This window comes from Chlamydotis macqueenii, chromosome 17, assembly GCF_036417535.1.
Source record: "Chlamydotis macqueenii isolate bChlMac1 chromosome 17, bChlMac1.mat, whole genome shotgun sequence".
NCBI lineage: Eukaryota > Metazoa > Chordata > Aves > Otidiformes > Otididae > Chlamydotis > Chlamydotis macqueenii.
The window spans coordinates 10,296,559-10,310,289 of NC_141572.1; the positions used below are offsets into that span (position 1 = coordinate 10,296,559).

Sequence of the window (13,731 nt, forward strand, 5' to 3'; positions counted from 1 at the left end):
TCTTCTGCTGGAACCAACTAACCCAGCTGCTGCTGCTGCTAATCCCGGAGCAGGTGATCTGGACGGTTTGTCCCAGGTTGGCTGAGACCGAGGGCGGCTGAGTCAGCGCTGCCTGGACCAGGGAACCTGGAGAGGGAGAGGAGAGAGGGGAGAAGATGAGAGTGAGCCAGTGTCCCACCAGCACAGCCTTCCACTGTCAGAGACATGGAAATTTCCATAGTCAGAGGAGAACAGATCTGCACACAGTCACTGTCATCTTTGGGGAGCAGAGCTCAGCCCAACGCACCCCAGCACAGAGGCAGCTCTGGTAGCAGCAGGAGAACATGGCTGTTAGTAGCAAAAGGCAGCGGAAGGGCAGACAGAGCCACACTGTGAATTTCGTAGGAACAAGGAGAAAGCAGAGAAGATGGGGGTCAGCCAGTGTCACACCAGCACAGCGCCCTCCCTGCGCAGTGGGACCGGGATGGGACCCCTGTGCCCAAATCCACCGGCCGGGTGCAGCAAGTCTGGGCAGGGCACCTGAGCTGTGGACGAGCACCGAGAGGAGAGGGGCCCAGGCCATGGTGCGATCCCACCAGCTCCACATCCCCATGCTGACTGGGCTGCTCTGCCCTTCTCCTGCCGAGGGGGAGCAGAGGACCCGGTGCCCAGCCCCGTGCCTTTGAGTTCTGCCCTACAGCCCAGCGCCCTGCGCACAGCCTCAGGCCTCTCATGGGCAATCCCCGGGGCACGTCACGGTGCCTGCGGGGCAGCCCCATGGGCAGGGTCCCTGGGCATGGAGCCACAAGCTCCCGTGGCCTGCAGCCCTTGGTAGACTCTCAGCTGCCTGGGCTTCCCAGCAGCAGGGATTGCTCTCCCAAACCCTCATCCCAGGGTATGAAGGTGGAGCTTTGTCCTGGCCCCTCGGCTGCCAGAATGGTCCCGCCTCTCTGTGACAGGGCTGAGATTTCTGCAGGCTGATCTCCCCCTCGGCGATGCCCAGGGGCAGGGTGGAGACCTTGCTGCAGGCAGGTCCTGCCCAAAAATGACCGGGCATCCCTCCACCTGCAGCCCAGGCCAGCTGGGCTCCCCCAGCCTGCGTCCAGCTGCTGCAGAAACCCAGCACCCATGACACCAGCTACGGCTCCTCAGCCCGCACCTCCTCCTGCCCAGCCCTCCAGTGTGCCTGCAGCACAAGGCCCTGTGCAACAGCCCGGCTGTGCCACACTCCCTCCCCGTGCACGGCTCCGGCCGGAGCCCTTTGGCTGCAGCAGACGTGTCCGCGCTGCTCCTCGCACAGAGCTGCGCCAGCCGCACCGCTCCAGGACAGGGAGAAGCCCACCAGCAGCAAGGGCAGCACCAGGGGAGGGCGAGAGGCTGGTGGGGAAGAGATGCAGTGACGAGGGGGCTGGTGGGGCAGCAAAGGCAGGGGGGCTGCTGGCAGGCACCCCCTGCCCAAATGACAGAGGACAGGCACAGAGCGGGCACTGTAAGGGATGGCCAAGCTGGGACACCAGGCACAGCCCCCTGCAGCACAGGGCAGCAAGGGCAGGGCCATGGCCGGGACCTGCCCCACCCTCAAACAGGGACAGCAGAGACGCCAAACTGGCCCTTGCGATGGCGGGAGGTTTTTGTATCACTTCCCCATTGCTCCCTGTCACCATTATAGCTGCTGTCATAGCTACCACAGTAATAGACAGCCTCGTCCTCGGCTTGGACCCCACTGATGGTTAACGTGGCCGTGCTGCCAGAATAGGAGCCGGAGAATCGCGAAGGGATGTCCGAGGGTCTCTGGTTGCTCAGATAGATCACAGTGACAGGGGCAGTGCCAGGGACCTTCTGCTGGTACCAGCCGGCATAATCATAGCTGCTGCTAACCCCAGAGCAGGTGATCTGGACGGTTTGTCCCAGGTTGGCTGAGACCGAGGGCGGCTGAGTCAGCGCTGCCTGGACCAGGGAACCTGGAGAGGGAGAGGAGAGAGGGGAGAAGGTGGGGGTCAGCCAGTGTCCCACCAGCACAGCCCCCTCACCGTCCAGGGGGACAGGGAATTCCACAGTTGGAGAACAGACTCGGACATTATCAGAGACAAATTAGAGGAGCAGAGCTCAGCCCAACGCACCCGAGCACAGAGGCAGCTCTGGCAGCAGCAGGACAACGTGGCTGTCAGTAGCAAATGGCAGTGAAAGGGCAGACAGAGCCACACTGTGAATTTGGTAGGGACAAGGACAATGATCTCCACCCCCAAAGTCACCTCCAATTCTCTGGGACACAAAAGGGAGGACATTCACAGCCATGGCTGTGCAGAGGGGACACAAACCTGCCTCAGCCGCACGGCCTTGCTTAGCTGTAAGGCAGAATGGCACAAAATCTTCCTCTGACTTTCCAGTCTGTGTCTCACATCCCATTGCTCACCAGCACCAGACACCATTGTTGCTGCTGTCGCCTCCACCACAGTAATAGACAGCCTCGTCCTCGGCTTGGACCCCACTGATGGTTAACGTGCCCATGGTGCCAGACACTGAGCCGGAGAATCGCGAAGGGATGTCCGAGGGTCTCTTGTTGCTCTGATAGATCACAGTGACAGGGGCAGTGCCAGGCACCTTCTGCTGGTACCAGCCAACATAGCTGCTGCTGCTGCTAATCCCAGAGCAGGTGATCTGGACGGTTTGTCCCAGGTTGGCTGAGACCGAGGGCGGCTGAGTCAGCGCTGCCTGGACCAGGGAACCTGGAGAGGGAGAGGAGAGAGGGGAGAAGATGCCGGTCAGCCAATGTGCCACCAGCACAGGCCTCCTTGGGCAGCGGGATGGGAAATGTCACAGTCAGAGGAGAACAGATCTGGACACAGTCACTGTCAGCTTTGAGGAGCAGAGCTCAGCCCAACGCATCCCAGCACAGAGGCAGCGCTGGCAGCAGCAGGAGAAAACAGCCGTCAGTAGCAAGAGACTGTGAGATGGGTGACAGGGTCACACTCAATTTTTGTAGGAACAAGGACAATGCTTGTGAGGCACAGGGCAGAGCAAGAGAACCATCAGTTCTCCAGGACAGGAAAGGGTGGGCATTCACAGCAATGCTCGTGTCTAGAGGAAAGAAACCTGGCTCAGCCCCACGGCCACAGTTCTACTCGGTGAGGAGGTAAAAAGGTTGAAAAACTTGCTCTGACTTTCCAGTCTGTGTCTCACATCCCATTGCTCACCAGCACCAGACACCATTGTTGCTGCTGTCGCCTCCACCACAGTAATAGACAGCCTCGTCCTCGGCTTGGACCCCACTGATGGTTAACGTGCCCGTGGTGCCAGATGCAGAACAGAGAGCTGTGAAGGGATGTCCGAGGGTCTCTTGTCACTAGCATAGATCACAGTGACAGGGGCAGTGCCCGGCACCTTCTGCTGGAACCAACCAGCGTAAGCACTGCCGCTGCTGCTGCTAATCCCGGAGCAGGTGATCTGGATGGTTTGTCCCAGAGAGTTGGGACAAGTTGGCTGAGACCGAGGGTGGCTGAGTCAGCGCTGCCTGGACCAGGGAACCTGGAGAGGGAGAGGAGAGAGGGGAGAAGGTGGGGTCAGCCAGTGTCCCACCAGCACAGTCCTCTCTGGGCAGTGGGATGGGGAATTCCACAGTCAAAGAGAACAGATCTGGACATGGTCACAGGCAATTTTGGGGATCAGAACCCAGCCCAACGCACCCCAGCACAGAGGCAGCTCTGGCAGCAGCAGGACAACATGGCTGTCAGTAGCAAAAGGCAGCAGAAGGGCAGACAGAGCCACACTGTGAATTTAGTAGGGACAAGGACAATGATTTTAGTAGGGACACCTCCAGGTCTCTGGGACACAAAAGGGAGGACATTCACAGCCATGGCTGTGCAGAGGGGACACAAACCTGCCTCAGCCCCACGGCCTTGCTTATCTGTAAGGCAGAATGGCAGAAAATCTTCCTCTGACTTTCCAGTCTGTGTCTCACATCCCATTGCTCACCAGCACCAGACACCATTGTTGCTGCTGTCGGCTCCACCACAGTAATAGACAGCCTCGTCCTCGGCTTGGACCCCACTGATGGTTAACGTGCCCGTGGAGCCAGACTTGGAGCCGGAGAATCGCGAAGGGATGTCCGAGGGTCTCTTGTCACTAGCATAGATCACAGTGACAGGGGCAGTGCCAGGCACCTTCTGCTGGTACCAGCCGGCATAAGCATAGCTGCTGCTAAGCCCGGAGCAGGTGATCTGGATGGTTTGTCCCAGGTTGGCTGAGACCGAGGGCGGCTGAGTCACCGCTGCCTGGACCAGGGAACCTGGAGAGGGAGAGGAGAGAGGGGAGAAGATGGGGGTCAGCCAGTGTCCCACCAGCACAGCCCTCCGCAGGCAGCCGGACAGAGCCCCTCTGCCCAAAGGCCATGGTACCACTGAGGAAAGCGAGGAAAGCACAGACCCGCACACAGAGCCCAAGGCCAGAGCGCTGGAGCCCTGCGAGGAGAACGCACAGCACCAGGCGAATGGAGCTGCCAGCAGAAAGAGGCAGCAGGGCTGCAGACAGGGCTTTGCCATGCTGTCTCTAGGGACAGGCGTCAAGTGCCAGCAGCCCAGACTCTCCTCTGGCACCAGGAGGCAAAACTGCGAGGACGTTTACAGCCATGGCGTGGTGCCTTATCCTGCGTCACCACACAGTTTCTCTCTCAGCCTCCCCCTACCAACTGGGATGGGAGAGAAATTGTGAAGAAAGGAAAACTTGTGGGTTGAGATGAAGACCCTTTACTAAAATAGCAAAGGAAAACTACAAAAATAACAGAATATAAGGATATTAATACACACAAAATAAAAAATGTACCATTTCTCACCACCCGATGTCTGCCAGTCTCAAGCAGGGATCACAAAATCGACAGTGAGCAGCGAGAAAAGGAGCAAAAGCGAGCCAGCAAGGCAGGGGGAACGATGGCAGGAAGCAAGAGAGAGGTGGAAAAAGAGGCAAATGGATGCCAAGGATGCCCCCTCCCATGGGCAACCCCCACTTATATACTGAGCATGAGGTTTATAGCATAGGATATTCTCTTTGGCCAGTCGATTGTTCTGTCTGTCTTTCTCCCAGCTTCCTGCATCTGCACATTAAGGAGACGTTAACGAGACTTGGAAAGCCAGACAGTGTCCTTGGTCTCATTGACAACAACTTGGATCATCGGGGTGTTTTTATCAACATTCATCACCTATGAAATCCAAAACACACCGGCTACTGAGAGGAAAGTTAACTGCATCCGTGCCGAAACCAGGCCACACGGCCATACAGGGGGAAACAAACGTGCCCAGCCCCACAGCTCTGTTCGGCTGTGACGGAGAGGGGCAGAAATCCCCCATTTTTACCAGCTCTGGACCTCACTTCTGTAACTCTCTACGTCACTACAACAGCATCACTGCTGCTGCCGTCGTAGTAGGTACCACAGTAATAGACAGCCTCATCCTCGGCTTGGATCCCACTGATGGTTAACGTGCCCGTGGTGCCAGACTTGGAGCCGGAGAATCGCGAAGGGATGTCCGAGGGTCTCTTGTTGCTGCTGTAGATCACAGTGACAGGGGCAGTGCCAGGCACCTTCTGCTGGTACCAGCCAACATAGCTGCTGCTGTAAAGCCCGGAGCAGGTGATCTGGATGGTTTGTCCCAGGTTGGCTGAGACCGAGGGCGGCTGAGTCAGCGCTGCCTGGACCAGGGAACCTGGAGAGGGAGAGGAGAGAGGGGAGAAGATGGGGTCAGCCAGTGTCCCACCAGCAGAGTCCTCTCTGGGCAGTGGGATGGGGAATTCCACAGTCAAAGAGAACAGATCTGGACATGGTCACAGGCAATTTTGGGGATCAGAAGCCAGCCCAACGCACTGCAGCACAGAGGCAGCTCTGGAAGCAGCAGGACAACGTGGCTGTCAGAAGCAAATGGCAGCGGAAGGGCAGACAGGTTCACACTGTGAATTTGGTAGGGACAAGGACAAGGACAATGATCTTCACCCACAAAGTCACCTCCAGTTCTCTGGGACACAAAAGGGAGGACATTCACAGCCATGGCTGTGCAGAGGGGACACAAACCTGCCTCAGCCCCACAGCCTCAACTCTGCTCGGCCGGGAGGGAAAAGGGTTGAAAAACTTGCTCTGACTTTCCAGTCTGTGTCTCACATCCCATTGCTCACCAGCACCAGACACCATTGCTGCTGCTGTCGCCTCCACCACAGTAATAGACAGCCTCGTCCTCGGCTTGGACCCCACTGATGGTTAACGTGCCCGTGGTGCCAGACTTGGAGCCAGAGAATCACGAAGGGATGTCCGAGGGTCTCTGGTTGCTGCTGTAGATCACAGTGACAGGGGCAGTGCCAGGGACCTTCTGCTGGTACCAGCCAACAGCATAGCTGCTGCTGCTAAACCCGGAGCAGGTGATCTGGATGGTTTGTCCCAGGTTGGCTGAGACTGAGGGCGGCTGAGTCAGCGCTGCCTGGACCAGGGAACCTGGAGAGGGAGAGGAGAGAGGGGAGAAGACGGGGGTCAGCCAGTGCCCCACCAGCACAGCCCTCCTTGGGAAGCGGGACGGGGAATTCCACAGTCGGAGAACAGACTTGGACACTATCAGAGACAAATTCGTGGAGAAGAGCTCAGCCCAACGCATCCCAGCACAGAGGCAGCTCTGGCAGCAGCAGGACAACATGGCTGTCAGTAGCAAGAGACTGTGGGATGGGTGACAGGGCGACACTCAATTTTTGTAGCGACAAGGACAATGCTTGTGAGGCACAGGGCAGAGCAAGAAAACCATCAGTTCTCCAGGACATTAAAGGGAGGACATTCACAGTGATGCTCATATGGAGAGGAAAGAAACCTGGCTCAGTCCCACAGCCACAACTCTGCTCGGCCAGGATGGAGAAGGGCTGAAATCCTTCCTCTGATTTGGAGCCGGTGTCTCACTTCCTGTTGCTCACTGGCACCAGACCCATTGCCGCTGCTGTCCAGGGCACCACAGTAATAGACAGCCTCGTCCTCGGCTTGGACCCCACTGATGGTTAACGTGGCCGTGGAGCCAGACTTGGAGCCGGAGAATCGCGAATGGATGTCCGAGGGTCTCTTGTCATTGTAGTAGATCACAGTGACAGGGGCAGTGCCAGGCACCTTCTGCTGGTACCAGGCATACCAGTAGCCACTCCCGGAGCAGGTGATCTGGACGGTTTGTCCCAGGTTGGCTGAGACCGAGGGCGGCTGAGTCAGCGCTGCCTGGACCAGGGAACCTGGAGAGGGAGAGGAGAGAGGGGAGAAGATGGGGGTCATCCAGTGTCCCACCAGCACAGTCTTCCACGGTCAGAGACACGGGCAGTTCCATAGTCAGAGGAGAACAGATCTGCACACAGTCACTGTCATCTTTGGGGATCAGAACCCAGCCCAACGCACCCCAGCACAGAGGCAGCTCTGGCAGCAGCAGGACAACGTGGCTGTCAGTAGCAAATGGCAGCGAAAGGGCAGACAGGTCCACACTGTGAATTTGGTAGGGACAAGGACAATGATCTCCACCCCCAAAGTCACCTCCAGTTCTCTGGGACACAAAAGGGAGGACATTCACAGCCATGGCTGTGCAGAGGGGACACAAACCTGCCTCAGCCGCACGGCCTTGCTTAGCTGTAAGGCAGAATGGCAGAAAATCTTCCTCTGACTTTCCAGTCTGTGTCTCACATCCCATTGCTCACCAGCACCAGACACCATTGTTGCTGCTGTCGCCTCCACCACAGTAATAGACAGCCTCGTCCTCGGCTTGGACCCCACTGATGGTTAACGTGCCCGTGGTGCCAGACTTGGAGCCAGAGAATCGCGAAGGGATGTCCGAGGGTCTCTGGTTGCTGTTGTAGATCACAGTGACAGGGGCAGTGCCAGGCATCTTCTGCTGGAACCAACTAACCCAGCTGCTGCTGCTGCTAATCCCAGAGCAGGTGATCTGGATGGTTTGTCCCAGGTTGGCTGAGACCGAGGGCAGCTGAGTCAGCGCTGCCTGGACCAGGGAACCTGGAGAGGGAGAGGAGAGAGGGGAGAAGATGAGAGTGAGCCAGTGTCCCACCAGCACAGCCTTCCACTGTCAGAGACATGGAAATTTCCATAGTCAGAGGAGAACAGATCTGCACACAGTCACTGTCATCTTTGGGGAGCAGAGCTCAGCCCAACGCACCCCAGCACAGAGGCAGCTCTGGTAGCAGCAGGAGAACATGGCTGTTAGTAGCAAAAGGCAGCGGAAGGGCAGACAGAGCCACACTGTGAATTTGGTAGGAACAAGGAGAAAGCAGAGAAGATGGGGGTCAGCCAGTGTCACACCAGCACAGCGCCCTCCCTGCGCAGTGGGACCGGGATGGGACCCCTGTGCCCAAATCCACCGGCCGGGTGCAGCAAGTCTGGGCAGGGCACCTGAGCTGTGGACGAGCACCGAGAGGAGAGGGGCCCAGGCCATGGTGCGATCCCACCAGCTCCACATCCCCATGCTGACTGGGCTGCTCTGCCCTTCTCCTGCCGAGGGGGAGCAGAGGACCCGGTGCCCAGCCCCGTGCCTTTGAGTTCTGCCCTACAGCCCAGCGCCCTGCGCACAGCCTCAGGCCTCTCATGGGCAATCCCCGGGGCACGTCACGGTGCCTGCGGGGCAGCCCCATGGGCAGGGTCCCTGGGCATGGAGCCACAAGCTCCCGTGGCCTGCAGCCCTTGGTAGACTCTCAGCTGCCTGGGCTTCCCAGCAGCAGGGATTGCTCTCCCAAACCCTCATCCCAGGGTATGAAGGTGGAGCTTTGTCCTGGCCCCTCGGCTGCCAGAATGGTCCCGCCTCTCTGTGACAGGGCTGAGATTTCTGCAGGCTGATCTCCCCCTCGGCGATGCCCAGGGGCAGGGTAGAGACCTTGCTGCAGGCAGGTCCTGCCCAAAAATGACCGGGCATCCCTCCACCTGCAGCCCAGGCCAGCTGGGCTCCCCCAGCCTGCGTCCAGCTGCTGCAGAAACCCAGCACCCATGACACCAGCTACGGCTTCTCAGCCCGCACCTCCTCCTGCCCAGCCCTCCAGTGTGCCTGCAGCACAAGGCCCTGTGCAACAGCCCGGCCGTGCCACACTCCCTCCCCGTGCACGGCTCCGGCCGGAGCCCTTTGGCTGCAGCAGACGTGTCCGCGCTGCTCCTCGCACAGAGCTGCGCCAGCCGCACCGCTCCAGGACAGGGAGAAGCCCACCAGCAGCAAGGGCAGCACCAGGGGAGGGCGAGAGGCTGGTGGGGAAGAGATGCAGTGACGAGGGAGCTGGTGGGGCAGCAAAGGCAGGGGGGCTGCTGGCAGCCACCCCCTGCCCAAATGACAGAGGACAGGCACAGAGCGGGGGCTGTAAGGGATGGCCAAGCTGGGACACCAGGCACAGCCGCCTGCAGCACAGGGCAGCAAGGGCAGGGCCATGGCCGGGACCTGCACCATCCTCAAACGGGGACAGCAGAGACGCCAAACTGGCCCTTGCGATGGCGGGAGGTTTTTGTATCACTTCCCCATTGCTCCCTGTCACCATTATAGCTGCTGTCGTAGCTACCACAGTAATAGACAGCCTCGTCCTCGGCTTGGACCCCACTGATGGTTAACGTGGCCGTGCTGCCAGAATAGGAGCCGGAGAATCGCGAAGGGATGTCCGAGGGTCTCTGGTTGCTCAGATAGATCACAGTGACAGGGGCAGTGCCAGGCACCTTCTGCTGGTACCAGCCGGCATAAGCATAGCTGCTGCTGCTAATCCCAGAGCAGGTGATCTGGACGGTTTGTCCCAGGTTGGCTGAGACCGAGGGCGGCTGAGTCAGCGCTGCCTGGACCAGGGAACCTGGAGAGGGAGAGGAGAGAGGGGAGAAGATGGGGTCAGCCAGTGTCCCACCAGCACAGGCCTCCTTGGGCAGCGGGATGGGAAATGTCACAGTCAGAGGAGAACAGATCTGGACACAGTCACTGTCAGCTTTGAGGAGCAGAGCTCAGGCCAACGCATCCCAGCACAGAGGCAGCTCTGGCAGCAGCAGGACAAAACAGCCGTCAGTAACAAGAGACTGTGGCATGGGTGACAGGGTCACACTCAATTTTTGTAGGGACAAGGACAATGCTTGTGAGGCACAGGGCAGAGCAAGAGAACCATCACTTCTCCAGGACAGGAAAGGGTGGGCATTCACAGCAATGCTCGTGTCTAGAGGAAAGAAACCTGGCTCAGCCCCACGGCCACATCTTTACTCGGTGAGCAGGTAAAAAGGTTGAAAAACTTGCTCTGACTTTCCAGTCTGTGTCTCACATCCCATTGCTCACCGGCAACAAACACCATTGCTGCTGCTGTCGATGCCACCACAGTAATAGACAGCCTCGTCCTCGGCTTGGACCCCACTGATGGTTAACGTGCCCGTGCTGCCAGATGCAGAACCGGAGAATCGCGAAGGGATGTCCGAGGGTCTCTTGTTGCTCTGATGGATCACAGTGACAGGGCCGGTGCCAGGCACCTTCTGCTGGAACCAGCCGGCATAAGCACTGCTGCTGCCAAGCCCAGAGCAGGTGATCTGGATGGTTTGTCCCAGGCTGGCTGAGACCGAGGGCGGCTGAGTCAGCGCTGCCTGGACCAGGGAACCTGGAGAGGGAGAGGAGAGAGGGGAGAAGATGGGGGTCAGCCAGTGCCCCACCAGCACAGCCCCCTCACCGTCCAGGGGGATGGGGAGTTCCGCAGTTGGAGAACAGACTCGGACACTATCAGAGACAAATTAGAGGAGCAGAGCTCAGCCCAACGCACCCCAGCACAGAGGCAGCTCTGGCAGCAGCAGGACAACGTGGCTGTCAGTAGCAAAAGGCAGCGGAAGGGCAGACAGGTCCACACTGTGAATTTGGTAGGGACAAGGACAATGGTCCCCAGCCGCAAAGTCACCTCCAGGTCTCTGGGACACAAAAGGGAGGACATTCACAGCCATGGCTGTGCAGAGGGGACACAAACCTGCCTCAGCCCCACAGCCTCAACTCTACTCGGCTGGGAGGGAAGAGGGTTGAAAAACTTGCTCTGACTTTCCAGTCTGTGTCTCACATCCCATTGCTCACCGGCACCAGACCCATTGCTGCTGCTGTTGACGCCACCACAGTAATAGACAGCCTCGTCCTCGGCTTGGACCCCACTGATGGTTAACGTGCCCGTGCTGCCAGACTTGGAGCCGGAGAATCGCGAAGGGATGTCCGAGGGTCTCTTGTCATTGTAGTAGATCACAGTGACAGGGGCAGTGCCAGGCACCTTCTGCTGGTACCAGGCATACCAGTAGCCACTCCCGGAGCAGGTGATCTGGACGGTTTGTCCCAGGTTGGCTGAGACCGAGGGCAGCTGAGTCAGCGCTGCCTGGACCAGGGAACCTGGAGAGGGAGAGGAGAGAGGGGAGAAGATGGGGTCAGCCAGTGCCCCACCAGCACAGCCCCCTCCCTGTCCAGAGGGACAGTGACACGACTCCTCTGCCCACAAGCACATGGATGGGACACCCTGGCTGCAGCCCCAGGCCCAGGCACTCCCTGAGGGGTGTCTGCAGCCAGAGCCTGGACCCTCCCCCTGCCCACTGCTCCTTGGGGCACAACTCATCCCTGCCAGTGAGACCGGGCACCCCAGGGGCACGGCCAGCCGTGGGCACCCAGCGTTTTTGGTAGTCTGGAGACATCCCTGCCCATGCACCAGATGGGGCCTGTGACAGATGCACTCGACCCCTTAACCAAACCAGCAGTAGTCTGGGCCAGGCTCCGGAGGAGGGAAAGTCCCGAGCCACAGCTGGAACTAGAACTCCTCTGGTTTCAATTGGTTTTCTGATTGTGCCAGAGCGGCACAGTGAGCATCAGCACAAATTATCTTGGAACGCTGATCATGCCATTAACGCAAGGAGAGCAAGGTGGCTTTTCCAAGATTCATTCACCAAGGAACAAAGTTGCAGGTGCAAGGAGTCTCATGCATACTTCTTCCATCAGGTGTAATTTTGCTATGAGACAGCCACTTTATCCCATAAGTACGACAGCCCACGTGAGCCTTCTTCCAGCTCTCCCTGCTGGGCAGCATGGCGGTCGTCTCCCCTTGAGCTCCGTCAGACACCTCTCAAGGTTGCTCCTCGAGGCAGAGAGACCTTTTGTCAACAGCAGATCTTTGGTCAGTGACCGATACAGCGTCTAATCCCATAATGTGAGAACTCTGATTTTGGCCTTCGTAACTTTGGTTGCATGCTGGATTGATGCTAAAGAAACATTACATAAACTTTGCATGTATAATCCCTTAGACATAAACCATTGACTAAGTCTGAGAATAAGTCTGGGTCCATCCTAGTCTCCTCTCTGAGAGGGAGTTTAGAAGGCCAGAGGGTTCATTCTGACCCTCGTGACTCCACAGGAGGGCCCTGCTCACCCTTCCGTCTCCAGTCCTTCTGTGACTCATTCGAACACGTGTGCAACTCCATTTTCCTTCGTGTGGTTTTCCGTGCAGGAATGAACGGAGTGAACCTTGCCATCAAACTTTGTTAAGTCACACTTGTACAACACGCTATTAAAATCATCAGCCCAGGCCCAGAGCGCTCGGGGGGAACGGAAGGAGGGCACAGTGCCGGGCGGCTGACAGCACAGCCCTGCAACGGACAGGCCTCCCGAGAGCCAACGGGCCGCTGCCCGGCACAGGCGTCCCCGCAAGCCCCACTCTGCTCATCTCCATGGGAAGGCTCCCAGAGACAAGAGGGAGAGAACCCACCCCTGCCCAGCTGCACGGCACTACTGCCCCATGGGAACCAGTGCTCGCAAGTCACTGGGACAAGGAAGGAGGTGCTCAGCACCGCACACCAACACTGCACCAGCACCAAGAGATGGGAGCTGGCACCAGGACGGGGATGCAGACAGAACCCTGCAAAAGCAGAGCCACAGCCGCCGCCAGCCCCAAAGGTGCCAGCTGCCACCTCTGCGCAGCTCTGACCAATGCCGGGGAAAGCGCAGCAAGGAACAGGAGGGAAAAAACTTCTCAGCATCACCATGACCCTGACCAGCATTGCTGCTGCTGTCCCAGGCACCACAGTAATAGACAGCCTCGTCCTCGGCTTGGACCCCACTGATGGTTAACGTGCCCATGGTGCCAGACATGGAGCCGGAGAATCGCGGAGGGATGTCCGAGGGTCTCTTTGTGTCATCGTAGATCACAGTGACAGGGGCAGTGCCAGGCACCTTCTGCTGGTACCAGCCGGCATAAGCATAGCTGCTGCTAAGCCCGGAGCAGGTGATCTGGATGGTTTGTCCCAGGTTGGCTGAGACCGAGGGCGGCTGAGTCAGCGCTGCCTGGACCAGGGAACCTGGAGAGGGAGAGGAGAGAGGGGAGAAGATGGGGGTCAGCCAGTGTCCCACCAGCACAGCCCTCCGCAGGCAGCCGGACAGAGCCCCTCTGCCCAAAGGCCATGGTACCACTGAGGAAAGCGAGGAAAGCACAGACCCGCACACAGAGCCCAAGGCCAGAGCGCTGGAGCCCTGCCAGGAGAACACACAGCACCAGGCGAATGGAGCTGCCAGCAGAAAGAGGCAGCAGGGCTGCAGACAGGGCTTTGCCATGCTGTCTCTAGGGACAGGCGTCAAGTGCCCACAGCCCAGACTCTCCTCTGGCACCAGGAGGCAAAACTGCGAGGACGTTTACAGCCATGGCCATATAGAAAGGACACAACCGTGCCCAGCCCGACAGCTCTGTTCGGCTGTGACGGAGAGGGGCAGAAATCCCCCATTTTTACCAGCTCTGGACCTCACT

General features: G+C 58.6%; 3 protein-coding genes and 1 gene segment (V, D, J or C); all 4 read right to left on the reverse strand.

The window, feature by feature from the left end:
* Window positions 1-1,557: 1,557 nt before the first annotated feature.
* On the reverse strand, window positions 1,558-4,368 carry LOC147598608 (uncharacterized). Its single transcript, XM_086761770.1, has 4 exons — window positions 4,317-4,368; window positions 3,952-4,264; window positions 2,406-2,770; window positions 1,558-1,940 (listed from the first exon to the last, which is right to left on the reverse strand). Exons 1-4 carry the CDS (start codon window positions 4,366-4,368, stop codon window positions 1,558-1,560), a joined length of 1,113 nt encoding a protein of 370 aa, XP_086617896.1.
* Window positions 4,369-5,352: 984 nt separating this feature from the next.
* LOC147598609 (Ig lambda chain V-1 region-like) lies at window positions 5,353-6,011 on the reverse strand. The segment is given in 2 exon segments: window positions 5,353-5,672; window positions 5,957-6,011. Coding segments are annotated over 2 exon segments (375 nt in total).
* Window positions 6,012-6,568: 557 nt separating this feature from the next.
* Window positions 6,569-8,180, reverse strand: LOC147598610 (uncharacterized). Its single transcript, XM_086761771.1, has 3 exons — window positions 8,142-8,180; window positions 7,682-8,048; window positions 6,569-7,215 (listed from the first exon to the last, which is right to left on the reverse strand). Exons 1-3 carry the CDS (start codon window positions 8,178-8,180, stop codon window positions 6,818-6,820), a joined length of 804 nt encoding a protein of 267 aa, XP_086617897.1. The 3' UTR covers window positions 6,569-6,817.
* A 98-nt stretch (window positions 8,181-8,278) lies between these two features.
* LOC147598611 (uncharacterized) lies at window positions 8,279-13,541 on the reverse strand. The gene is given in 6 exon segments (XM_086761772.1): window positions 8,279-8,379; window positions 9,111-9,496; window positions 9,498-9,798; window positions 10,279-10,694; window positions 10,940-11,339; window positions 12,980-13,541. Coding segments are annotated over 6 exon segments (2,166 nt in total).
* Window positions 13,542-13,731: the final 190 nt, after the last annotated feature.

Bases quoted from the DNA above. Each gene is read 5' to 3' on its own strand.
- LOC147598608 (XM_086761770.1), bottom strand. From the start codon at position 4,368: ATGGCCTTTGGGCAGAGGGGCTCTGTCCGGCTGCCTGCGGAGGGCTGT. The intron at 2,771-3,951 runs GTGAGCAATGGG...CCGCTGCCCAAG, and splicing joins AACAATGGTGTCTGGTGCTG to GAGGCCTGTGCTGGTGGCAC. The intron at 1,941-2,405 runs GTGTCTGGTGCT...CTCCCTCTCCAG, and splicing joins AGGCGACAGCAGCAACAATG to GTTCCCTGGTCCAGGCAGCG.
- LOC147598610 (XM_086761771.1), bottom strand. From the start codon at position 8,180: ATGTTCTCCTGCTGCTACCAGAGCTGCCTCTGTGCTGGG. The intron at 8,049-8,141 runs GTGCGTTGGGCT...TGTCTCTGACAG, and splicing joins AGAGCTGCCTCTGTGCTGGG to TGGAAGGCTGTGCTGGTGGG. The intron at 7,216-7,681 runs GTGTCTGGTGCT...CTCCCTCTCCAG, and splicing joins AGGCGACAGCAGCAACAATG to GTTCCCTGGTCCAGGCAGCG.